The sequence below is a fragment of the Ranitomeya variabilis genome, chromosome 1 (genome assembly GCF_051348905.1).
Source record: "Ranitomeya variabilis isolate aRanVar5 chromosome 1, aRanVar5.hap1, whole genome shotgun sequence".
In the NCBI taxonomy this organism is placed as follows: Eukaryota; Metazoa; Chordata; class Amphibia; order Anura; family Dendrobatidae; genus Ranitomeya; species Ranitomeya variabilis.
Genome location: NC_135232.1, coordinates 456,415,909 through 456,443,776, shown reverse-complemented (window position 1 = coordinate 456,443,776; position 27,868 = coordinate 456,415,909). Strand labels below are relative to the sequence as shown.

At 48.1% G+C, this 27,868-nt stretch overlaps 1 protein-coding gene across 1 annotated transcript in view; it reads left to right on the top strand.

The window, feature by feature from the left end:
* The window catches only part of LOC143776102 (atrial natriuretic peptide receptor 2-like), a 290,044-nt gene that overhangs the window by 68,766 nt on the left and 193,410 nt on the right, over positions 1-27,868 (top strand). Inside the window, exon 2 of the mRNA XM_077265543.1 lies at positions 18,045-18,150. Coding sequence (XP_077121658.1) covers positions 18,135-18,150 — 16 coding nt within the window. The 5' untranslated portion in view covers positions 18,045-18,134. The remainder of the gene's footprint in view (positions 1-18,044; positions 18,151-27,868) is intronic.

Genomic DNA, 27,868 nt, shown 5'->3' with positions numbered 1-27,868 from the left:
TGGAGCCCAGGGCTCTGCAGGGGGAGCAGAGTGTAGGCCGAAGCCTAATTGAACCAATTTCAAAGGTAACCTTTAACCCCCCCTCAGGGGTTACAAAGTAGAAGAGCCACAGCTTATGCAGCAGTAGTGCTGCACAAGTCAAAGGTTGCTCTTTTAATTTCGCTCCTTGCACACGCTGAATGAAACACGTATAACATTTAGCCCTTTAAACAGTCAAACTGTGTTGGAGGCGCGAGTTCCCTTTGTAATGAGACGCAGCACAGATGTCAAGAATCCCACCTTGGTGCTGGGTGCAGCCTCCTGAGCGTTGTTATTTGCTGTACAGGAGTCTGCGCTGTCGTGTGATCCCCTGGCCTAGCGCTGTTAGCGCTGCCCATGTTCTGGCATCATTTAATGTCGGCCGGTGCGGTTCGCGATGACCATGAATCCCAACCCCGCAGTGTCTTAACATTGTTAAAACACTGCGGGGCTGGGATTCAGGGCCTGGCGCAGCACATATGTTCGCCTCTGACACTCGGGTCCTTACACCCGCTTCAGACTGTGCGGCGTCATCTGATCCCTTATCGCATGCCACGGCCATGAAGCCGCACAGTCCGCAGAAGGCGGAAGGAGATGAGGGACAGGCGAACTGATGCACTGATCATGCCCGTCAATCACACCCTCGCAGTCCCAATAAATAAGACAACGAGGGGCGTTGTGTGGGTCAGGGCGGCCGCAGAGGCGCAGGCAGCCAAACAATGATGCCAGAAGACGGGCAGCGCTACCAAGGGGGTTGCAGCGTGTCATTACAAAGGAAAGTCACACCACCGGGACGGTTAAATGGTCACACAGAGGACACATTTTAGACGTGTTTTCAGTTCCACATGTGCGAGGAGAATACGTTTATGAGCCACCTTGCACACATGCAGCATTACCGCTGTACAAGGTGGCCTTTAAAACGTACAAACGCCTGGGGGAGGGGGGACAGGTTCCCTTCCATTTCAGTTCTTGTGTCTGCGTGGCTTTTGCAGGACACGATGCCGGCTGCACAGCAGGGGAACAGCTGGCGGTGCTGAACCCCACTGACACATTGGCTGGTGTTTTTCTCTGTGCAGCTAGCAGTACCGGGCCCCAACTGGCGGTGTTGGAGCCCGGGGTCAGCAGGAGGAGGAGATGGAGCAGAGTGTAGGCCGAAGCCTGCACTGGCGGCAGCTTTTGGGTCTGTTGTGCCTGCGTGGCAGTTGCAGGACACGTTGCCGGCTGCACAGCAGGGGAACAGCTGGCGGTGCTGAACCCCACTGACACATTGGCTGGTGTTTTTCTCTGTGCAGCTAGCAGTACCGGGCCCCAACTGGCGGTGTTGGAGCCCAGGGCTCTGCAGGGGGAGCAGAGTGTAGGCCGAAGCCTAATTGAACCAATTTCAAAGGTAACCTTTAACCCCCCCTCAGGGGTTACAAAGTAGAAGAGCCACAGCTTATGCAGCAGTAGTGCTGCACAAGTCAAAGGTTGCTCTTTTAATTTCGCTCCTTGCACACGCTGAATGAAACACGTATAACATTTAGCCCTTTAAACAGTCAAACTGTGTTGGAGGCGCGAGTTCCCTTTGTAATGAGACGCAGCACAGATGTCAAGAATCCCACCTTGGTGCTGGGTGCAGCCTCCTGAGCGTTGTTATTTGCTGTACAGGAGTCTGCGCTGTCGTGTGATCCCCTGGCCTAGCGCTGTTAGCGCTGCCCATGTTCTGGCATCATTTAATGTCGGCCGGTGCGGTTCGCGATGACCATGAATCCCAGCCCCGCAGTGTCTTAACATTGTTAAAACACTGCGGGGCTGGGATTCAGGGCCTGGCGCAGCACATATGTTCGCCTCTGACACTCGGGTCCTTACACCCGCTTCAGACTGTGCGGCGTCATCTGATCCCTTATCGCATGCCACGGCCATGAAGCCGCACAGTCCGCAGAAGGCGGAAGGAGATGAGGGACAGGCGAACTGATGCACTGATCATGCCCGTCAATCACACCCTCGCAGTCCCAATAAATAAGACAACGAGGGGCGTTGTGTGGGTCAGGGCGGCCGCAGAGGCGCAGGCAGCCAAACAATGATGCCAGAAGACGGGCAGCGCTACCAAGGGGGTTGCAGCGTGTCATTACAAAGGAAAGTCACACCACCGGGACGGTTAAATGGTCACACAGAGGACACATTTTAGACGTGTTTTCAGTTCCACATGTGCGAGGAGAATACGTTTATGAGCCACCTTGCACACATGCAGCATTACCGCTGTACAAGGTGGCCTTTAAAACGTACAAACGCCTGGGGGAGGGGGGACAGGTTCCCTTCAATTTCAGTTCTTGTGTCTGCGTGGCTTTTGCAGGACACGATGCCGGCTGCACAGCAGGGGAACAGCTGGCGGTGCTGAACCCCACTGACACATTGGCTGGTGTTTTTCTCTGTGCAGCTAGCAGTACCGGGCCCCAACTGGCGGTGTTGGAGCCCGGGGTCAGCAGGAGGAGGAGATGGAGCAGAGTGTAGGCCGAAGCCTGCACTGGCGGCAGCTTTTGGGTCTGTTGTGCCTGCGTGGCAGTTGCAGGACACGTTGCCGGCTGCACAGCAGGGGAACAGCTGGCGGTGCTGAACCCCACTGACACATTGGCTGGTGTTTTTCTCTGTGCAGCTAGCACATCTGGGCCCCAACTGGCGGTGTTAGAGCCCAGGGTCAGCAGGAGGAGCAGGGGGAGCGGAGTGTAGGCCAAAGCCTGCACTGGAGCAAGTTGAAAGGAAACCTTTAACCCCCCCCCCCCCAGGCGTTTGTAGCTGGAAGAGCCATCGTGTACACCACTAATGCTGGAAAAGGTAAACTTAGCTCTTTTAATTATGGTCCTTGCAGATGCTGAACCTAACACTTATGAAATGTGTCCCCTCACAGCGTTCAACCGTCCGGTAGGTGGAACTTTCCTTTGTCATGTGACGCAGCACAGCCGTCATTTTTACCCCCTTGGCGCCGTGCGCCGCCTCCTCAGCGTTGTTTGAATCTGTCCCGGAGCCTGCGCTGTTAGGTTACCCCTTGGCCATGCACACATTTCGCGCTGCCCGTCTTCTGACATCATTTGCTGTCAGGCTGGCTGCGCCTGTGTGGGTGCGCTGTCCGAGATTCAGCCTCGCGGTGTCGTGTAATGTAATCCCACCGCGGGCCTGGGATCCGTGGCCATGCGCAGTGCATATCCTCACCTCTCACTCCCCTCCCTACGGCTTCTTCAGACTGTGCGGTGTCACGGCCGTGGCATGCTATTAGGGATCAGCTGACACCGAACAGTCTGAAGAAGCCGTAGGGAGGGGAGTGAGAGGCGAGGATATGCACTGCGCATGGCCACGGATCCCAGGCCCGCGGTGGGATTACATTACACGACACTGCGAGGCTGAATCTCGGACAGCGCACACACACAGGCGCAGCCAGCCTGACAGCAAATGATGTCAGAAGACAGGCAGCGCGAAATGTGTGCATGGCCAAGGGGTAACCTAACAGCGCAGGCTCCGGGACAGATTCAAACAACGCTGAGGAGGCGGCGCACGGCGCCAAGGGGGTAAAAATGACGGCTGTGCTGCGTCACATGACAAAGGAAAGTTCCACCTACCGGACGGTTGAACGCTGTGAGGGGACACATTTCATAAGTGTTAGGTTCAGCATCTGCAAGGAGCACCACGAAAAGAGGCACTTTTTCCCTTTGCATCATTACTGCTGCACAAGGTGGCTCCTTCAGTAACAAACGCCTGGGGGGGGGGGGACAGGTTCCCTTAAATTTAACTTGTTGTGCCTGCGTGGCGGTCGCAGTACACGTTGCCGTATACACAGCAGGGGAACAGCTGGCGGTGCTGAACCCCACTAACACATTTGCGAGGTGTTTGGCTCTGTGCGTACAGCACTTCTGGACGGCAACTGGCGGTGTTGGAGCCCAGGGACAGGTGGAGGAGGAGGAGGTTGGAGGAGGTTGGAGGAGGTAGGAGGGATTGCCACACACACAGCAGGGGAACAGCTGACGTTACTGAACCCCAATAACAGAGGAGGGACTGTTGACTGTGCGTACAGCACTTCTGGACGGCAACTGGCGGTGTTGGAGCCCAGGGACAGGTGGAGGAGGAGGAGGTTGGAGGAGGTTGGAGGAGGTAGGAGGGATTGCCACACACACAGCAGGGGAACAGCTGACGTTACTGAACCCCAATAACAGAGGAGGGACTGTTGACTGTGCGTACAGCACTTCTGGACGGCAACTGGCGGTGTTGGAGCCCAGGGACAGGTGGAGGAGGAGGAGGTTGGAGGAGGTTGGAGGAGGTAGGAGGGATTGCCACACACACAGCAGGGGAACAGCTGACGTTACTGAACCCCAATAACAGAGGAGGGACTGTTGACTGTGCGTACAGCACTTCTGGACGGCAACTGGCGGTGTTGGAGCCCAGGGACAGGTGGAGGAGGAGGAGGTAGGAGGAGGTAGGAGGGATTGCCACACACACAGCAGGGGAACAGCTGACGTTACTGAACCCCAATAACAGAGGAGGGACTGTTGACTGTGCGTACAGCACTTCTGGACGGCAACTGGCGGTGTTGGAGCCCAGGGACAGGTGGAGGAGGAGGAGGTTGGAGGAGGTTGGAGGGATTGCCACACACACAGCAGGGGAACAGCTGACGTTACTGAACCCCAATAACAGAGGAGGGACTGTTGACTGTGCGTACAGCACTTCTGGATGGCAACTGGCGGTGTTGGAGCCCAGGGACAGGTGGAGGAGGAGGAGGTAGGAGGAGGTAGGAGGGATTGCCACACACACAGCAGGGGAACAGCTGACGTTACTGAACCCCAATAACAGAGGAGGGACTGTTGACTGTGCGTACAGCACTTCTGGACGGCAACTGGCGGTGTTGGAGCCCAGGGACAGGTGGAGGAGGAGGAGGTTGGAGGAGGTTGGAGGAGGTAGGAGGGATTGCCACACACACAGCAGGGGAACAGCTGACATTACTGAACCCCAATAACAGAGGAGGGACTGTTGACTGTGCGTACAGCACTTCTGGACGGCAACTGGCGGTGTTGGAGCCCAGGGACAGGTGGAGGAGGAGGAGGTAGGAGGGATTGCCACACACACAGCAGGGGAACAGCTGACGTTACTGAACCCCAATAACAGAGGAGGGACTGTTGACTGTGCGTACAGCACTTCTGGACGGCAACTGGCGGTGTTGGAGCCCAGGGACAGGTGGAAAAGCAGAGGAACACAATGTAGGCCGAAGCCTGAGAAAGTCGAAAGGGAACCTTTAACCCCCCCCAAGGCGTTTGTAGCTGAAAGAGCCAGCTTGTGCAGCACAAAAGATGCAAAAGGAAAAGGTGGCTCTTTTCATCATGCTCCTTGCAAACACAGAACTAAACACTTATAAAATGTGTCCCCTGCAACCGTAAAACCGTCCTGGAGGTGGGACTTTCCTTCGTAATGTGACGCAGCACAGCCGTCATTCCTACCCCCCCCGGCGACGCGCACTGGCTCCTCAGCGATGTTTGATTCTGTCCCGGAGCCTGCGCTGTTATGTTATCCCGTGGCCAGGCACACTTAGCGCTTCCCGTCTTCTGGCATCATTTGGTGTCAGGATGGCTGCGCCTGTGCGGCCGCGCTGGCAGAGAGCCCGCCTCGCAGTGTCTTCTGATTTAATCCCACCGCGGGCCTGGGATCCATGGACATGCGCAGTGCATATCCTCGCCTCTCACTCCCCTCCCTACGGCTTCTTAAGACTGTGCGGTGTCACGGCCGTGGCATGCTATTAGGGACCAGCTGACACCGAACAGTCTGAAGAAGCCATAGGGAGATAAGTGAGAGGTGGAGGTTCAGATATGCACTGCGCATGTCCATGGATCCCAGGCCCCCAGTGGGATTAAATCAGAAGACACTGCGAGGCGGGCTCTCTGCCAGCGCGGCCGCACAGGCGCAGCCATCCTGACACCAAATGATGCCAGAAGACGGGCAGCGCTAAGTGTGCCTGGCCACGGGATAACATAACAGCGCAGGCTCCGGGACGGAATCAAACAACGCTGAGGAGCGGGTGCGCGGCGCCGGGGGGGTAGGAATGACGGCTGTGCTGCGTCACATTACGAAGGAAAGTCCCACCTCCGGGACGGTGTTACGGTATCAGTGGACACATTTTATAAGTGTTAAGTTCTGCGTGTGCAAGGTGCTAAACAAAAATAGCTACCTTTTCCTTGTGCAGCATTACTGCTGCACAAGGTGGCTCTTTCAGTAACAAACGCCTTGGGGGGGGGGGACAGATTCCCTTACATTTCAGTTGTTGTGTCAGCGTGGCGGTCGCATGACACATTGCCGGCTACACAGCTGGGGATCAGCTGACGTTACTGAAACCCAATAACACTGGGTCGTATGTTTTGACTGTGCAGACGGCACTTCTGAGCCTCAACTGGCGGTGTTGGAGCCCAGGAATTTAAGTTCAGGTGGTAGAAAGATGAACACAACAGGAGACCTGGATAACGTATACAGTGACCTAATTATTTAATCAGGAGGAGGAGTGGCAAATTCCTGCGAGATCCAGGCCTTGTTCATTTTCAGGAAAGTAAGCCGGTCAACGTTATCGGAGGATAGTCGCATGCGACGGTCAGTTAGTACACCACCTGCAGCACTAAAGACACGTTCCGATAATACACTGGCCGCAGGGCAAGACAGCACCTCCAATGCATACTGGCTTAGCTCTGGCCATGTATCCAGCTTTGAGACCCAAAACTTGAAAGGGGAAGAGCCGTCTGGGAGTACAGCAAGAGGGCAAGACATGTAGTCTGTCACCATCTGACGGAACCGTTGCCTCCTGCTGACTGGAGCCGTCTGTGATGGTGTAGACTTTTGTGGGGGGCACAGAAAACTGTGCCACAGTTGGGCCATACTGGTCTTGCCTTGGGCAGAGGCACTGCTTCTGCTCCCTCTTTGTGCAGAGCCTCCACCACTGCCTGGACGCACTGAGCTGCTTTGGAATGCACTAGCAGCACTTCTCTCAGTTGGAATGGAGAAGATGATGGAATTGACCAGTGTGTCTTGGTACTCCCGCATTTTTCGCTCCCGGTTCAACGGTGTGATGAGGCTTTCTACGTTGTCCCGGTAGCGAGGATCGAGGAGGGTGAACACCCAATAATCAGACATGTTGAGAATGTGGGCGATGCGGCGGTCGTTTCTCAGGCACTGCAGCATGTAATCCACCATGTGCTGCAGACTGCCAACTGCCCAAGAAACGCTGTCCCCTGCTGGAGGCGTGATCTCTGCCTGCTCGTCATCACCCCACCCTCGCTGTACACACTGAGTACTGGACAATTCGGTAACTCCCTCCTCTGGACGGACGTCTTCCTCCTCCATTGACTCCTCCTCATCCTCCTCACAAACTGTCCCCTGCCTACGCGTTTGTGAGGAACCACGTGGCGCTGACTGTCCAGAAGATGATGGAAATGGTGAATCCTCATCCTCCACCTCTTCCACAACATCATCCCTTAGCGCTTGCAGTGATTTTTCAAGCAGGCAGATAAGGGGGACAGTCATGCTGACTAGTGCATCATCTGCACTCGCCATCCGCGTGGAATAATCAAAGGGACGCAAAACCTGGCAGACGTCATTCATAGTGGCCCACTCTGTGGTTGTGAAGTCTGTACGGCGCTGACTGCGACTTTTTTGCGCCTGAAGCAGCTGGTACTCCATTACAGCTTGCTGCTGCTCACACAACCGCTCCAACATATGTAACGTGGAATTCCACCTGGTAGGTAGGTCACATATGATGCGATGTTCCGGCAGGCGGTGTCGGCGCTGCAGAGCCACAATGCGCGCTTTTGCCGTGCTGGAACGCCGCAAGTGAGCACACTCTAGGCGGACCTTGTGCAGCAGTGCATCAAGATCCGGATAGTCCCTCAAAAAGCTCTGCACGACCAAATTGAGCACATGTGCCAGACATGGGATGTGAGTGAGGTTGCCAAGGCCCAGAGCTGCCACCAGATTTCGGCCATTATCACACACTACCATGCCTGGCTGGAGATTCGCTGGCACAAACCACACATCGCTCTCCTGCTTGATGGCATTCCAGAGCTCCTGCGCTGTGTGGCTACGATTCCCCAAAAAAATTAATTTCAACACGGCCTGTTGACGTTTGGCCACGGCTGTGCTCATGTCGGTCGTAACAGGTACACGTTCATCACGGGTCCATGTGGAGGTGGACTGTGACGGCTCCTGCAGCGATGATTCTGAGGAACTGGTGTAAGAGGAGGAGTCAATGCGTACAGAATGGATTCCTGCAATCCTTGGAGTGGGCAGGACACGTCCTGCGCCACTCGCACGGTCTGTACCCGGCTCAACGACATTAACCCAATGGGCAGTGAGGGAAAGGTATCGCCCCTGTCCATGTTGACTGGTCCACGCATCGGTGGTGAGGTGGACCTTGCTACTGACGGCGTTCAGTAGCGCGTGTTTTATGTGTCCCTCCACATGCTTGTGCAGGGCAGGGACGGCTTGCCTGCTGAAGTAAAAGCGGCTGGGCACATTGTACTGTGGGACTGCCAATGACATCAAGTCACGGAAGCTGTCAGTCTCCACCAGCCTGAATGACAGCATTTCCAGTGACAGAAGTTTGGCAATGCCTGCAGTCAGAGCCTGTGCTCGTGGGTGGTTTGACGAGAAAGGCCGCCTTTTCTCCCATGCCTGTACTACCGATGGCTGTAGACTGGGCTGGGAGTGTGTGGATGACTGGGAAAGTGGTGCTGCGGGTGGAATTACAGCGGGTCTCTGGACAACAGGGCCAGAGGTTCTTCCACGGCGATCCTGGGAGGAAGCCGAACCAGCTGCGTGTGAGCTAGAGGAAGAGGCAACACGAGCTGAAGAGGTGGTAGCTGCCGCTGTTGGTTGGCCTACCTCTTCAGTGTGTTTTTCTAACTCCGCCGGGTGCCTGTTGCGCACATGTTTCCACATGTTGGAGGTATTGAGGTTGCTGACATTTTTCCCTCTTTTGACTTTTTGATGACACACGTTGCATCTGACATAGCAAATGTCATCTGCAACTGTGTCAAAAAAGGACCAGTGTCATGATTCTTAATGGCGAGAGAACATAGCCCAGCATATATGAGAACTAGCTCTTGGAAGATGGAAACTATACTGACCATGAACTAAACCTGCCGCACAACTAGAAGTGGCCGGGTAGCATGCCTACGTTTTTTTATCCCTAGATGCCCAGCGCCAGCCGTAGAACTACCTAATCCTAGCAGAGGAAAAGACAGTCCTGGCTCACCTCTAGAGAAATTTTCCCAAAAGGCAGACAGAGGCCCCCACATATATTGGCGGTGATTTAAGATGAAATGACAAACGTAGTATGAAATTAGGTTTAGCAAAATCGAGGTCCGCTTACTAGATAGCATGAAGACAGAAAGGGCACTTTCATGGTCAGCAGAAAACCCTATCAAAACACCATCCAGAAATTACTTTAAGACTCTAGCATTAACTCATAACACCAGAGTGGCAATTTCCGCTCACAAGAGCTTTCCAGACACAGTAACGAAACAGCAGCTGTGAACAGGAACAAAATGCAAAAACACACAAGGACAAAAGTCCAACTTAGCTGGGAGTTGTCTAGTAGCAGGAACATGCACAGAAAGGCTACTGATTACATTGTTGACCGGCATGAAACTGACAGAGGAGCAAGGTTATATAGCGACTCCCACATCCTGATAGGAGCAGGTGAACAGAGGAGATGATGCACACAAGTTAAATTCCACAAGTGGCCACAGGGGGAGCCCAGAATCCAATTTCACAACAGTACCCCCCCCCTCAAGGAGGGGGCACCGAACCCTCACCAGAACCACCAGGGCGATCAGGATGAGTCCTATGAAAGGCACGGACAAGATCGGAGGCATGAACATCAGAGGCAGTGACCCAAGAATTATCCTCCTGACCGTATCCCTTCCATTTGACCAGATACTGGAGTTTCCGTCTGGAAACACGAGAGTCCAAGATCTTTTTTACAACGTACTCCAACTCACCCTCAACCAACACCGGAGCAGGAGGCTCAACGGAAGGCACAGCTGGTACCTCATACCTGCGCAACAATGACCGATGAAAAACATTATGAATCGAAAAGGATGCAGGGAGGTCCAAACGGAAGGACACAGGGTTAAGAATCTCCAATATCTTGTACGGGCCGATGAACCGAGGCTTAAACTTAGGAGAAGAAACCCTCATAGGGACAAAACGAGAAAACAACCACACCAAGTCCCCAACACAAAGCCGAGGACCAACACGACGACGGCGGTTGGCAAAAAGCTGAGTCTTCTCCTGGGACAACTTCAAATTGTCCACCACCTGCCCCCAAATCTGATGCAACCTCTCCACCACAGCATCCACTCCAGGACAATCCGAAGATTCCACTTGACCGGAGGAAAATCGAGGATGAAACCCCGAATTACAGAAAAACGGGGACACCAAGGTGGCAGAGCTGGCCCGATTATTGAGGGCGAACTCCGCCAAAGGCAAAAAAGCAACCCAATCATCCTGATCCGCAGACACAAAACACCTCAAATATGTCTCCAAGGTCTGATTAGTCCGCTCGGTCTGGCCATTAGTCTGAGGATGGAAAGCAGACGAAAAAGACAAATCTATGCCCATCCTAGCACAGAATGCCCGCCAAAATCTAGACACGAATTGGGTCCCTCTGTCAGAAACGATATTCTCCGGAATACCATGCAAACGAACAACATTTTGAAAAAACAGAGGAACCAACTCGGAAGAAGAAGGCAACTTAGGCAAGGGAACCAGATGGACCATCTTAGAGAAACGGTCACACACCACCCAGATGACAGACATCTTCTGAGAAACAGGCAGATCCGAAATAAAATCCATCGAGATGTGCGTCCAAGGCCTCTTCGGGATAGGCAAGGGTAACAACAATCCACTAGCCCGAGAACAACAAGGCTTGGCCAGAGCACAAACGTCACAAGACTGCACGAAGCCTCGCACATCTCGTGACAGGGAAGGCCACCAGAAGGACCTTGCCACCAAATCCCTGGTACCAAAGATTCCAGGATGACCTGCCAACGCAGAAGAATGAACCTCAGAGATGACTCTACTGGTCCAATCATCAGGAACAAACAGTCTACCAGGTGGGCAACGATCAGGTCTATCCGCCTGAAACTCCTGCAAGGCCCGCCGCAGGTCTGGAGAAACGGCAGACAATATCACTCCATCTTTAAGGATACCTGTGGGCTCAGAATTACCAGGGGAGTCAGGCTCAAAACTCCTAGAAAGGGCATCCGCCTTAACATTCTTAGAACCCGGTAGGTAAGACACCACAAAATTAAACCGAGAGAAAAACAACGACCAGCGCGCTTGTCTAGGATTCAGGCGCCTGGCAGACTCAAGGTAAATTAAATTTTTGTGGTCAGTCAATACCACCACCTGATGTCTGGCCCCCACAAGCCAGTGACGCCACTCCTCAAAAGCCCACTTCATGGCCAAAAGCTCCCGATTCCCAATATCATAATTCCGCTCGGCGGGCGAAAATTTACGGGAAAAAAAAGCACAAGGTCTCATCACGGAGCAGTCGGAACTTCTCTGCGACAACACCGCCCCAGCTCCGATTTCAGAAGCGTCGACCTCAACCTGAAAAGGAAGAGCAACATCAGGCTGACGCAACACTGGGGCGGAAGAAAAGCGGCGCTTGAGCTCCCGAAAGGCCTCCACAGCATCAGGGGACCAATCAGCAACATCAGCACCCTTCTTAGTCAAATCAGTCAATGGTTTTACAACATCAGAAAAACCAGCAATAAATCGACGATAAAAGTTAGCAAAGCCCAAAAATTTCTGAAGACTCTTAAGAGAAGAGGGTTGCGTCCAATCACCAATAGCCTGAACCTTGACAGGATCCATCTCGATGGAAGAGGGGGAAAAAATGTATCCCAAGAAGGAAATCTTCTGAACCCCAAAAACACACTTAGAACCCTTCACACACAAGGAATTAGACCGCAAAACCTGAAAAACCCTCCTGACCTGCTGGACATGAGAGTCCCAGTCATCCGAAAAAATCAGAATATCATCCAGATACACAATCATAAATTTATCCAAATAATCGCGGAAAATGTCATGCATAAAGGACTGGAAGACTGAAGGGGCATTTGAAAGACCAAAAGGCATCACCAAATACTCAAAATGGCCCTCGGGCGTATTAAATGCGGTTTTCCACTCATCCCCCTGCTTGATTCGCACCAAATTATACGCCCCACGGAGATCAATCTTAGAGAACCACTTGGCCCCCTTTATACGAGCAAACAAATCAGTAAGCAGTGGTAACGGATATTGATATTTAACAGTGATTTTATTCAAAAGTCGATAATCAATACACGGCCTCAAAGAGCCGTCTTTCTTAGACACAAAGAAAAAACCGGCTCCTAAGGGAGATGACGAAGGACGAATATGTCCCTTTTCCAAGGACTCCTTTATATATTCTCGCATAGCAGCGTGTTCAGGCACAGACAGATTAAATAAACGACCCTTAGGGTATTTACTACCCGGGATCAAGTCTATGGCACAATCGCACTCCCGGTGCGGAGGTAGTGAACCAACCTTGGGTTCTTCAAAAACGTCACGAAAGTCAGACAAGAATTCAGGAATCTCAGAGGGAATAGATGATGAAATGGAAACCAAAGGTACGTCCCCATGAGTTCCTTTACATCCCCAGCTTAACACAGACATAGCTCTCCAGTCGAGGACTGGGTTATGAGATTGCAGCCATGGCAATCCCAGCACCAAAACATCATGTAGATTATACAGCACCAGAAAGCGAATAACCTCCTGGTGATCCGTATTAACACGCATAGTCACTTGTGTCCAGTATTGTGGTTTATTACTAGCCAATGGGGTGGAGTCAATCCCTTTCAGAGGTATCGGAGCCTCCAATGGCTCCAAATCATACCCACAGCGTTTGGCAAAGGACCAATCCATAAGACTCAAAGCAGCGCCAGAGTCGACATAGGCGTCCGCGGTAATAGATGACAAAGAACAAATCAGGGTCACAGATAGAATAAACTTAGACTGTAAAGTGCTAATTGAAACAGACTTGTCAGGCTTCTTAGTACGCTGAAAGCATGCTGATATAACATGAGTTGAATCACCACAATAGAAGCACAACCCATTTTTTCGTCTAAAATTCTGCCGCTCGCTTCTGGACAGAATTCTATCACATTGCATATTTTCTGGCGTTTTCTCAGTAGACACCGCCAAATGGTGCACAGGTTTGCGCTCCCGCAGACGCCTATCGATCTGAATAGCCATCGTCATGGACTCATTCAGACTCGCAGGCACAGGGAACCCCACCATAACATCCTTAATGGCATCAGAGAGACCTTCTCTGAAAATCGCCGCCAGGGCGCACTCATTCCACTGAGTAAGCACAGACCATTTGCGGAATTTTTGGCAGTATATTTCAGCTTCATCTTGCCCCTGAGACAAGGACATCAAGGCCTTTTCCGCCTGAAGCTCTAAATGAGGTTCCTCATAAAGCAACCCCAAGGCCAGAAAAAACGCATCCACATTGAGCAACGCAGGATCCCCTGGTGCCAATGCAAAAGCCCAGTCTTGAGGGTCGCCCCGGAGCAAGGAAATTACAATCCTGACCTGCTGTGCAGGGTCTCCGGCAGAGCGAGACTTCAGGGACAAAAACAATTTGCAATTATTTTTAAAATTTTGAAAGTGAGATCTATTCCCCGAGAAGAATTCAGGCAAAGGAATTCTAGGCTCAGACATAGGTGCATGAACAACAAAATCTTGCAAATTTTGTACCCTTGTGGCGAGATTATTCAAACCTGTAGCTACACTCTGAAGATCCATTTGAAACAGGTGAACACAGAGCCATTCAAGGATTAGAAGGAGAGGAAGAGAGGAAGGCTGCAGTATAGGCAGACTAGCAAGTGATTCAATTAAGAGCACACTCAGAACTAGAGGGAAAAAAAAAAAAAAAAAAAATTGTAGCAGACTTCTTTTTTCTCTCCTTTCTCAGCCAGTAATTTAACCCTTTTTTGGGCCGGTCAAACTGTCATGATTCTTAATGGCGAGAGAACATAGCCCAGCATATATGAGAACTAGCTCTTGGAAGATGGAAACTATACTGACCATGAACTAAACCTGCCGCACAACTAGAAGTGGCCGGGTAGCATGCCTACGTTTTTTTATCCCTAGATGCCCAGCGCCAGCCGTAGAACTACCTAATCCTAGCAGAGGAAAAGACAGTCCTGGCTCACCTCTAGAGAAATTTTCCCAAAAGGCAGACAGAGGCCCCCACATATATTGGCGGTGATTTAAGATGAAATGACAAACGTAGTATGAAATTAGGTTTAGCAAAATCGAGGTCCGCTTACTAGATAGCATGAAGACAGAAAGGGCACTTTCATGGTCAGCAGAAAACCCTATCAAAACACCATCCAGAAATTACTTTAAGACTCTAGCATTAACTCATAACACCAGAGTGGCAATTTCCGCTCACAAGAGCTTTCCAGACACAGTAACGAAACAGCAGCTGTGAACAGGAACAAAATGCAAAAACACACAAGGACAAAAGTCCAACTTAGCTGGGAGTTGTCTAGTAGCAGGAACATGCACAGAAAGGCTACTGATTACATTGTTGACCGGCATGAAACTGACAGAGGAGCAAGGTTATATAGCGACTCCCACATCCTGATAGGAGCAGGTGAACAGAGGAGATGATGCACACAAGTTAAATTCCACAAGTGGCCACAGGGGGAGCCCAGAATCCAATTTCACAACAGACCAGGCACTGCAAGTCTTGGGAGCGCCCTTTTTGGCTTTTGGAAGAGACATGCTCCTAACGGGTGCCAAAGCGGAGGCTGCAGGATCCGCAGTCTTCCCCCTCCCTCTCCCTCTTTGGGCCGTACGGGGAATCTCTTCCTCAGAGCTGCTCCCACCACCTTCCTGTCCCTCACGCCAAGATGGGTCGAGGACCTCATCATCTACACTACCCTCTGCCCCCAACTGCTCCTCCTGGGTAGTCTCAGCAGCAGAGCACGCACCAGTAAGTGGCACCTGAGTGTCATCATCAGCTGATGCGGCCTGCGATGTGGTGACCGGAGCCACTGGCTCACCCGCCTCTTCAGAGGAAGACAGAAAAAGCTGTTGGGCATCACTGCACCCTGCCTCTTCTTCCATTTCTCCAATGCTGCTTGGCTGGCCCCCTGTTTCCAAGCCAAGAGATTCAGAGAACAGAAGTAGAGACGGCTCCTGTCCTGGGCTCTCTGTCTGCCTGGGCAATTTGGCAGGTGGTGAAGAGACAGATGGCTGCTCTCCAGTGCTCTGTGTCTGAGAGGATGTGGCACTAATGGAAGTTGATGCATTAGCTGCCATCCATCCGACAACAGCTTCAATTTGTTCTTGACGCAGCAGCGGTGTACGGCGCTCTGACACAAAGCTGCGCATGAACGACTGTTGCCTGGTGAAAGTGGGTGCTGATGAGTCACCGGTGCCCGCAGCAGGCACAGAATCCCCACGTCCCCTCCCTGCTCCGCGCCCACGCCCACGTGCCTTACTCACTGCCTTCTTCATCTTGGTTGACTGATAAAGATAAGCAGAAAAGTACTAACGGATTTGTGTGCTTATTCCTGAGCAACTCCTCCTAACAGGTATAAGAAACACTAATTTTCTAAAGTGTGGACTAGACTTTAATATGAGCTAATGTGGCCTACACAAATGTAAAGTGGTGTAACTGGTGTGTTTGGTGAACTTTATTATTTATTTCTTTTTTGGGGGCTGAACTGACAACAGATAGAGCTGCAGTCACACGGAGACCGTGCAGACAGACGTAAACGGCGCTGCAAGGCCCAAAAACCCTCCTCTACGTTATCCTATGTAGTGTTTTTCCACAAGTTAGCTGGAGACGGGTGGAAAGACACTAATAGGATTTTTTTAAATAAATTAGCAGCAACCTACACTACTTGAAAAAAAAAGAAAATTGATTTGGCGGTATGACGCAGTGAACAACCCTGAGCTGGAGACAACCAGGCTATGGCTGCTCACAGACTACAGGGCGAGCTGCAATCACACGGAGACCGTGCAGACAGCCGTAAACGGCGCTGCAAGGCCCAAAAACCCTCCTCTACTTTATCCTATGTAGTGTTTTTCCACAAATTAGCTGGAGACGGGTGGAAAGACACTAATAGGATTTTTTTAAATAAATTAGCAGCAGACTACACTACTTGAAAAAAAATTAAAATTGATTTGGCGGTATGACGCAGTGAACAACCCTGAGCTGGAGACAACCAGGCTATGGCTGCTCACAGACTACAGGGCGAGCTGCAATCACACGGAGACCGTGCAGACAGCCGTAAACGGCGCTGCAAGGCCCAAAAACCCTCCTCTACTTTATCCTATGTAGTGTTTTTCCACAAATTAGCTGGAGACGGGTGGAAAGACACTAATAGGATTTTTTTGAATAAATTAGCAGCAGACTACACTACTTGAAAAAAAAAAAAAAAAACCAGTATGAGGCAATGAACCACCCTCCCTGAACTGAATACAACCAGCTATGGATGGCCTATGTGGCTGCACTCAGACTAGAGAGTGGGCTGCACTCACACACACACACACACAGACCTTGCAGATCGCTGTGAAAACAGCGCTACAAGGCAAAAGCAAGGTGAATAGTAGGTGAACACAGCGGTTGCTAAATTAGCCTTTGGAAAGCACAAAGAAGCAAATCGCTATCTCTAAACTGTCCCTCAGTCAGCAAACAGCGTCCTGTCACTAACTGAATTCACAGCAGAGTGAGCGCAAAATGGCGCCAGCGACTTTTAAACTGCAGCATGACATCATTTCAGCAGCCAATCACAGCCTTGCCAGTAGTTTCATGCCCTCCATGCTAAACAGGATGTGCCCACACTTGGAATCATTCTCATTGGCTGAATTTCTGCATTTTGAATCTTGGAACTTCCGATTCCGGTATCCGATACGCGGCAAGTATCGGAATCCCGGTATCGGAATTCCGATACCGCAAGTATCGGCCGATACCCGATACTTGCGGTATCGGAATGCTCAACACTACCAGCAAGCTGTTGTCAGTGTTGCTTCCTAAGTGGACAGTTTGATTTCACAGAAGTTTGATTTACTTGGAGTTATATTCTGTTGTTTAAGTGTTCCCTTTATTTTTTTGAGCAGTGTATTTGTTGTATATTTTGCTATTAGAGGACTTCCATGTATACATCCTTGTATTTACACATATGCCCACTAGATGGAGATCAAGTAGAATGATTTACACAATGCAATGATTCCTTGAAAGTAAATTGATTTTCCAGCTGAGCACAGCCAACTTTCTCCTCCTTACCATCCAATCCTCAGTCCTAAGGGAGAAATTATAGCAGCAACAGCAAGAACAGCATCACATCTGGTTGTGTATCGCAGGCACAGCACCGTTTCTAAAGAACCCCCCTGAGACCATTAAGTAAATACCTAGAACTTGGATGTAATGATCTGCTCTGCTATGAAAGGCTTCAAATCATTTCTTTTTCTGTTGCATCTGATTGGGAGTTTAATGGTAGGTGTATATATTATGCCTGATATACATTTTCTGTATATAAACTATAATAATAATGTAGACTTACACATATATTTAAACACACAAACACAAATAATAGGGATTTCCTATTACATTTATGCTATTTTTTTTATTTTTTTGTCATGTTAATTAAATGTCTCACATGTCACACCTAGGAGAACAGTTCGATTTTTTTGCTTACACGTTTAAACTTCAGTCTAGATTTAGTAGACTTGTATTTTGCTGACAAATAATGAAGCTAGCTTCATTTAATGTAAACTGTTACCTTTTGCCTAGGCCTTGGTGTCGCGATTATTGCTACAAAACACATGTAAAACTCCGAAGGGAGCAATAAAGTCTGCTACATCTGCAAATATTAGAGTCTTGATACATTTCCGCAGCAGATTGTATGTGCATTTACAAAATACTTTGCCAAATTTGACTTTGGAAATTAAAGTCATGTTTTTTTTTATTGGATTAGATCATTATTTCTAATGTAAGTCAAGGCTGGCATGACTTGGACAACACGGAGTATGACTGCTGGCCACTGGAAAAGCCTGATGAAGTAAATATGATCGATTGTGGAGGTAAGGTGCCATAGAACGATAATGGATATAGAAGGTTGGTGACGTTCATCGGCTATGAAAGGTAAAAAATGTGCAGAAATGTCCTCTCTCTGTCTATTGCAGTGTATTTTAATGAATCAATTAATGTAGATGGTCATTGAAAAAAGCCCTTTACCGAGCCCTTTATCCTAGTTAGGATGTTGCCCATTTGGGCATATAATGCATGTTTCTCTTGGCCAGAAATATATCATTAACATGAATAAGTGCAGTGTAATATTATCTGAACAGCTTCCTATTAGTGGATCCATCTGGAAATAACCCTGCAATACTATGGGGAATGTAAGACTGCCATCAGCAGAATACCAGGGATGCTTGCCCAGCTGCAAAAAAAAATATTTGCCCCTTGTAGATATCTGCTGCTGTTCCTTTTCTTCCTTTTTATGGTTTCTAGTTTCCAATTTATTATATAAAATAGGACAAAAGCATCTAAACATGTAGCTCGTATTTAGTTACCAAGAAAAACTATCTGCTCCCCCCATAGGATTTATGTGAAATTGCAACTCTCCCTTTGAAACCAATGATAAGTTTCAGAAATAATACTAATAAATGACACCAATCTTTCATATAAATGTTGAAATATTCTACTCCACTATTACATTGCAGGACTTTGCATACAAGTTCTTTAAAAAAAAAGAGAAAGTGTAAGCCCTCTCATTTCCAATATTCCCAATTTTCTCTGTTGGGCAGGGAAATGAAAAAATCAAGTTGCACCCATGTTACGCTTGAACATTCATTAGGTTAGTGTGTGAAAGCAATACAGAAAGTATTAAATAAAGTATTAATATATAAAGATCGCTGCTATAGTAAATTATGTACCAATTTTTTATATTAAAAGTATAATACTAAATATCCCAAACTGTAACCTTTTGCCTTTACTGTTTTTATGTTTTAGTTATCTACTTTTTGCCATTTATTGTATGTGATCTTACTTTACCTATGTTTAAAGTGTTTTTTTAAGCTTTTTATTTACGGTACCTGCTTTGATGTATAGGTGCTTTTTTAATATCTATATATAATATGTGAACATGAAAAATTGCATGCTGATCAATTATAATTACTTAGGACTAAAAGTATCAGCCACTATGACAAACTAACGACTTCATTATAGGGTGTATGTTCTTATCCTCTTTGATAAATTTCCATCCATGTCTAGCACAGGAGAAATTACATTACAACATAGTCATTAGGACAAAACTAATAACTGGTTTTGGACAAAATTGTGTGAGCATTGCTGATCATAAACAGGAAAATGAGGTCCCATTTTCTTGAACGCATTCTGTCGGTGTTTTTCAGTGATAGAATTCATACCCGATGTAGCCTATGGGGCTAATCACACATCCATGTTTTTGTGGATTGAGTGTCTAGAAAAAAAAAGGAGATATTTCTGTTTTAGATCTTAGTCTCAGATAAAACTCACCCATAAAAGTCTATAGGTCAGTGAAAATTCAGACCGCACACTGATGCATCCAGGTTGCATCATAGTATTGTCTGTTTTTCATTGACTGTTTCATAGCTTGAGAAACTGCTGTCATTTTTTTTTCATAAGGCCGGAGTCACACAAGCGGGGAATAAGGACGAGTGCTATGCGATAAAACATCGCATAGCACTCGGACCGCTATGGGGCAGCTCCCATCAACATTTTTTTTCGCCGCTGTAATATACGTGCGAGTGAAATCACCAACACTCGGCTGAGTCTCGGCGCATTCGCACCCATATAAGTCTATGGGTGCGAGTGACACAGCGCACATCACTCGGATATCATCCGAGTGCGGTGCAATATACGCAAGCGCCGGCAATGGAGGAGATAAATTAGTTTCTGTGCCTCCTCCGCAACTGTACGAGAGGCTCGAAGTGTGAGAGGCTCGGAGCACAGTAGCATAACACTCGGCTCCCGCTCGCAGCAGAGCAGGAGCCGAGGGTCAGTAGCATATCACACCCGATGCTCTCGCATCGGGTGCCATACGCTAGTGTGGCCCCAGCCTACGAGAAAGACTGATGAAACTCTGATGGTAAAATTTGACACATGAACCAAACACTGATGAAAATCTGATCCAAAATACTGCTTGAAATGGATAAATTTTTCACTTAAGCATAAAAAATGACATGCAACTAGTCTTAGACTTATAACTTATATTTATTGCAAGTTAAGACAGTTTTCAATGTTAAAATGTAATATTTTGCAGTGTAAATGTATACATTTAAGTTGCATACTTTGATAAAGTTGTATTTTTCACTACTCTGGAATGAGTAAATTGCTGAACAGTTGCCATGCTGTGACTGTCTTCAGGAAGAGAGAGGGACCTCAAACTGTCCCTGGAACTGGGACCCTAACTATCCCTTCCCAGGGGTACTCTTGATGGTAGAGAGGCCCGACTCTGCAATCTTGTTATGCACCTGTTAAACCGTAATCTGTCCCCTTCCCCACCCCATAAGGTAAGGGACGGAATAGTTAGGTAAACAAGACACAAAGAGAAAACAGGAATAACAGAAAAGCTCTATCATTCAAAGGTGCAAACTATAGGGAGGAGGATAGGGACAGTGTTATGGTTACCCCAATGACCAGGGGAATAAAAATACAAAACGGACTAGCTCTCGGGTGATGGAAACTAAGGTCGACCGTGACCTGAACCTGACCCAACACTTACAGTAGCCGGGGGATGTACCTACGATGCCCTAGACACCACGCGCCAGCCGGAGATCTAACTACCCCTATAAGAGGAATATACAGGCCTGCCTTACCTCCAGTGAGGACCCCCAAAAGATGATAGTAGGCCCCCACAGATATTGACGGTGAGTTCAGAGGAAATGACATACGTAGGATGAACAGCAGATTTAGCACAGTGAGGTCCGCTTACTAGATAGCAGAAGGACAGGAAAGTGTTACTTCACGGTCAACCTAAAAACACTATTCAAAAACACCATCCAGAAACTACTTTAAACTCCAGTGACAACTCATGCCACTGGAGTAGTAATTTTCTGTCCACAAGAGCTTCCAGCACTGAAAGGTCACATTGCAGATAGCTGGACAAAAATAGCAAAACAAGAAACAAAATTCAACTTAGCTGAACTGGGACTTGAAGCAGGTGAATGCAACAGAATGCTACCAGCACATTGTTGGCCGGCATATGACTAACAGCCAAGCAGCCTTAAATAGGAAACTCCCCTAGAGGGTGGCGACAGGTAATCAGAGATGGAGGAAGGCACATAAGAGACACTACCATAACAGACCACCGGGGGAGCCCACAAACCGAATTCACAACAGTACCCCCCCCTTAAGGAGGGGGCACCGAACCCTCACCAGAACCACCAGGGCGATCTGGATGAGCACTATGAAATGCACGAACCAAATCGGGAGCATGAACATCGGATGCTGTCACCCAAGAATTATCCTCCTGGCCATAACCTTTCCACTTAACCAGATACTGAAGTTTCCGTCTGGAAACACGGGAGTCCAAGATCTTTTCCACCACATACTCCAATTCACCCTCAACCAACACAGGAGCAGGTGGATCAGCAGAAGGAACAACCGGTACCTCATACCTCCGCAATAATGACCGATGGAAAACATTATGGATATTAAAAGATGCTGGGAGGTCCAAACGAAAGGACACAGGATTAAGAACCTCCAGAATCCTATAAGGGCCGATAAACCGAGGCTTAAACTTAGGAGACGAGACCTTCATAGGAACAAATCGAGAAGACAGCCACACCAGGTCCCCAACACAAAGACGAGGACCAATACGCCGATGACGATTAGTGAACTGTTGAGTCTTCTCCTGGGACAACTTCAGATTGTCCACAACCTGTCCCCAAATCCGATGCATCCTATCAACCACAGCATCCACTCCAGGACAATCCGAAGACTCCAATTGACCGGACGAAAACCGAGGGTGAAACCCTGAATTACAAAAAAATGGAGAAACCAAAGTGGCAGAACTGGCCCGATTGTTAAGGGCAAACTCTGCCAACGGCAAAAAGTCAAGCCAATCATCCTGATCAGCGGACACAAAACACCTCAAGTAAGTCTCCAAGGTCTGATTAGTACGCTCAGTCTGGCCATTAGTCTGAGGATGGAATGCAGACGAAAAAGACAAATCGATACCCATCCTGGCACAGAACGTCCGCCAAAATCTAGACACAAACTGAGTACCCCTGTCAGACACTATATTCTCAGGAATACCATGCAAACGCACCACATTCTGAAAAAATAGAGGAACCAACTCAGAGGAGGAGGGCAATTTGGGTAAAGGTACCAAATGAACCATCTTAGAAAAACGGTCACAAATCACCCAGATGACAGACATCCTACGAGAAACCGGAAGGTCAGAAATAAAGTCCATAGAGATGTGCGTCCAAGGCCTCTTAGGAATAGGCAAGGGCAACAACAACCCACTGGCCCTAGAACAGCAGGGCTTGGCCCGAGCACAAACATCACAAGACTGCACAAACATGCGCACATCTCGAGACAAAGAAGGCCACCAGAAGGACCTAGACACCAAATCCCTGGTGCCAAAAATTCCAGGATGACCTGTCAACGCGGAAGAATGAACCTCCGAGATAACTCTACTGGTCCAATCATCAGGGACAAACAGTCTACCAGGCGGACAGCGATCAGGTCTATCCACCTGAAACTCCTGCAAAGAACGCCGCAGGTCTGGGGAGACAGCTGACAATATCACCCCATCCTTCAGGATGCCGGTAGGTTCGGAATCACCAGGCGAGTCAGGCTCAAAACTCCTAGAGAGGGCATCCGCCTTCACATTCTTGGACCCAGGCAGATATGACACCACAAAGTTAAATCGGGAGAAAAACAACGACCAGCGCGCCTGTCTAGGATTCAGACGCCTGGCCGACTCAAGATAAATTAGATTCTTGTGGTCAGTGAGGACCACCACCTGGTGTCTAGCACCCTCAAGCCAATGACGCCACTCCTCAAACGCCCACTTCATGGCCAGAAGTTCCCGATTTCCCACATCATAATTTCGCTCAGCGGGCGAAAACTTTCGGGAGAAAAACGCACATGGTCTCATTACTGAGCAGTCAGGATCTTTCTGCGACAAAACTGCACCTGCTCCGATCTCCGAAGCATCCACCTCAACCTGGAACGGAAGTAACACATCAGGTTGGCGCAACACAGGAGCGGAAGAAAAGCGGCGCTTAAGCTCTTGAAAGGCCTCCACAGCCGCAGAGGACCAATTAGCAACATCAGCACCCTTTTTGGTCAAATCAGTCAAAGGTTTAGCAATGGCAGAAAAACCCGCTATAAATCGGCGATAGAAATTAGCAAAACCCAAGAACTTTTGCAGACTCTTCAAAGAAGTAGGTTGCATCCAATCACAAATAGCCTGGACCTTGACAGGGTCCATCTCCATAGATGAAGGGGAAAAAATATATCCCAAAAAGGAAATTCTCTGAACTCCAAAACTACACTTTGAGCCCTTTACAAAAAGAGAATTAGCTCGCAAAACCTGAAAAACTCTCCTGACCTGTTGAACGTGAGATTCCCAGTCCTCCGAAAAAACAAGAATATCATCCAAATACACAATCATAAACTTATCCAGATATTCACGGAAAATATCGTGCATAAAGGACTGAAAAACGGAAGGGGCATTTGCGAGACCGAAAGGCATTACCAAATACTCAAAATGGCCTTCAGGCGTATTAAATGCGGTCTTCCACTCATCCCCCTGCTTAATCCGCACCAAATTATACGCACCACGTAGATCGATCTTAGTGAACCACTTAGCCCCCTTTATGCGAGCAAACAGATCAGTCAGTAAAGGTAACGGGTACTGGTATTTAACTGTAATCTTATTCAAAAGTCGATAGTCGATACAAGGTCTCAATGAACCATCCTTTTTACCTACAAAGAAAAATCCTGCCCCTAGTGGAGACAACGAGGGGCGAATATGACCCTTTTCCAAGGATTCTCTGATATACTCCCGCATAGCAGTATGTTCGGGCACAGACAAATTAAACAAGCGACCCTTAGGAAACTTACTACCGGGGATCAATTCAATAGCGCAGTCACACTCTCTGTGGGGAGGGAGAGAATCAACTTTAGGCTCTTGAAAGACATCATAAAAATCTGACAGAAATGCTGGGATCTCAGAGGGAGTAGATGAAGAAATAGGAACCAAAGGTGCATCCCCATGAATACCCCGACATCCCCAGCTCAACACAGACATAGATTTCCAGTCCAAGACGGGATTATGAATCTGTAACCATGGTAATCCAAGCACTAAGACATCATGTAGGTTATATAATACAAGGAAACGAATAATCTCCTGATGGTCTGGGGTAAGACGCATAGTCACTTGTGTCCAATATTGTGGTTTATTGCTAGCCAAAGGTGTAGAATCAATACCCTTCAGGGGAATAGAAACTTCCAACGGCTCCAAATCAAACCCACAACGCTTGGCAAAGGACCAATCCATGAGACTCAGAGCGGCGCCAGAATCCACATAAGCATTCACAGTAACAGATGATAAGGTACAAATCAATGTCACGGACAAAAGAAATTTTGACTGCAAGGTACCTGTAGAAAAAGATTTATCAACCTTTTTATCAACCTTATTTATACGTTTAGAGCATGCTGATATAACATGAGCTGGATCTCCACAGTAGAAGCACAATCCATTTTTGCGCCTGTAATTTTGACGTTCGCCTCTAGACAAAACACGATCGCATTGCATATGCTCTAATGCCTTTTCAGAGGTCACCGCCAAATGGTGCACAGGTCTTTGCTCAGAAGACACCGCCATATGGTGCACAGGTTTTTGCTCAGAAGATACCGCCATATGGTGCACAGATTTTTCCTCAGAAGACCCCGCCATATGGTGCACAGATTTGCGCTCCCGCAAACGCCGATCAATCTGGATAGCCAATTTCATGGCCTCATTCAGACCTGTAGGCACAGGGAACCCCACCATGACATCCTTCACGGCATCAGAGAGACCTTCTCTGAAATTAGCTGCTAAAGCGCACTCATTCCATCTAGTAAGCACCGACCATTTACGGAATTTCTGGCAGTATATCTCAGCTTCATCTTGCCCTTGGGAAAGAGCTATCAAGGCTTTCTCAGCCAAAATCTCCAAATTAGGCTCTTCATAAAGCAACCCCAAAGCCTGAAAAAACGCATCTACATTTAACAACGCAGGATCCCCTGGCGATAATGCAAATGCCCAACTTTGTGGGTCGCCGCGCAGTAGAGAGATAACAATTTTAACTTGTTGAGTATGATCACCAGCAGAGTGAGATCTCAGAGACAAAAACAATTTGCAATTTTCCCTGAAACTCAAAAACCGGGATCTGTCTCCGGTAAAGTATTCAGGCAGAGGAATCTTAGGTTCAGACATTGGAGCACGTATAACAAAATCTTGTAGGTTCTGTACTTTTGTCGCAAGGTTATTCAAACCTGCAACTAAACTCTGTGAATCCATGATTCAAATGGGTGTAACCCAAGCATTCAGAGGTTAAGAGGAGAGGAGAAAAAAAAAGGCTGAAGACTGCAGTTTAAGCAAGGAATACAAATGAGCAAACTAAGGTGCACTTTCAAACACAGAAAAAAAAAACCTTTTCTCCTCCTTCCTGCTTTAGTGCATATTTTAACACATAGATTTTTTACATGCCGGCCAAACTGTTATGGTTACCCCAATGACCAGGGGAATAAAAATACAAAACGGACTAGCTCTCGGGTGATGGAAACTAAGGTCGACCGTGACCTGAACCTGACCCAACACTTACAGTAGCCGGGGGATGTACCTACGATGCCCTAGACACCACGCGCCAGCCGGAGATCTAACTACCCCTATAAGAGGAATATACAGGCCTGCCTTACCTCCAGTGAGGACCCCCAAAAGATGATAGTAGGCCCCCACAGATATTGACGGTGAGTTCAGAGGAAATGACATACGTAGGATGAACAGCAGATTTAGCACAGTGAGGTCCGCTTACTAGATAGCAGAAGGACAGGAAAGTGTTACTTCACGGTCAACCTAAAAACACTATTCAAAAACACCATCCAGAAACTACTTTAAACTCCAGTGACAACTCATGCCACTGGAGTAGTAATTTTCTGTCCACAAGAGCTTCCAGCACTGAAAGGTCACATTGCAGATAGCTGGACAAAAATAGCAAAACAAGAAACAAAATTCAACTTAGCTGAACTGGGACTTGAAGCAGGTGAATGCAACAGAATGCTACCAGCACATTGTTGGCCGGCATATGACTAACAGCCAAGCAGCCTTAAATAGGAAACTCCCCTAGAGGGTGGCGACAGGTAATCAGAGATGGAGGAAGGCACATAAGAGACACTACCATAACAGACCACCGGGGGAGCCCACAAACCGAATTCACAACAGGACAGGGAGGAATAAACCAAATGGGAACAGGGACCAGGAAATAAACACACGTGAAGTACAGCAAACTACAGATCACTACTACAACAACTCCACTCCAACCACTTAGCTTTAGAACTCAGCACAGGAAGACAAATATTTCACCGGCAAGGACTAACCACCCAGAGCCAGTATATATAGAGGTAGAAAATGATAGGTAGTTGCAGCTGAGAACAACCAGGCAGTATGTTCTCAGCCAGCATCGAACAAGTCCTTAACCCTCTTAGCATCGGAGGAAACCAAATCAATTTAAAATAGGACATGAAACACACAATCTTTGATCTGTGATTCATTACCCGACGTGACTGTCTAACTCCAGGTCTTTCAGTGGGACGTGACATCAGTACTGTGAACAGTGAAGAGCATATCAGTGGCATAATCAGGAACCTGGTATCAAAGAAGAATTAGGGTAAAATACTGAAGCTAAGCTTAACAGCTTGAAAGTGCAAGCTTCATGGGATTGGAAATATAAACGGTATTCTTCTGGGTGCTACATATCTTGGGTAACCATAGACCATTACTGGGAAAAAACTCACTATTTGCATAATACCATCTGATAATACCAAAAATGCAAACAAGTTTACCATGTGTCTTTCCTTGCGGTCAACTGATTTTCAAGTTGGTCATGTAAGGCTATGTGCACACGTTGCAGATTTACTACAGATCCGCAGCATTTTTTTCCGCGCAGAAACTCTGCAGATCCGCAAAGTGATTTACAGTACAATGTAAATCAATAGGAAAAAAAAATGCTGTGCTAATGGTGCGGAAAATTCCGCATGGAAAACGCAGCGGATTGAAAGAAGAAGCATGTCACTTCTTTTGTGCGGATCTGCAGCGTTTCTGCACCCTTCCGTTATAGAAATCCGCAGGGGTAAAAAACGCATGAAATCCGCACAAAATCCGTAGCAAATCCGCAACAAAAATCATCAAATCTGCACCTGCGTTTTCTGCCAGGAGATGCAGATTTTGTGCAGAAAATTCTGCACCCAAATCTGCAACGTGAGCACATAGCCTAAGAGACATACAGTATTGGTTAAAAGTCTGGACTCACCTGTTCATACAATGGTTTTTCTTTTTTATACTTGAGATTCAGACTGAAGGCAGCCAAATCATGGAGGACAAATATAGAAACAGATAGTAAAGAAACACGTGTGAAACAAACCAGAATATGTATTAAACCGCAGATTCCCCAAATGCCAAAAGTATGTAAACCTGTCATCAGTAGAAAAGGGGATAGTTTGAGGAATCTAAGGTTTAATTAACACATATTCTGTTTTGTT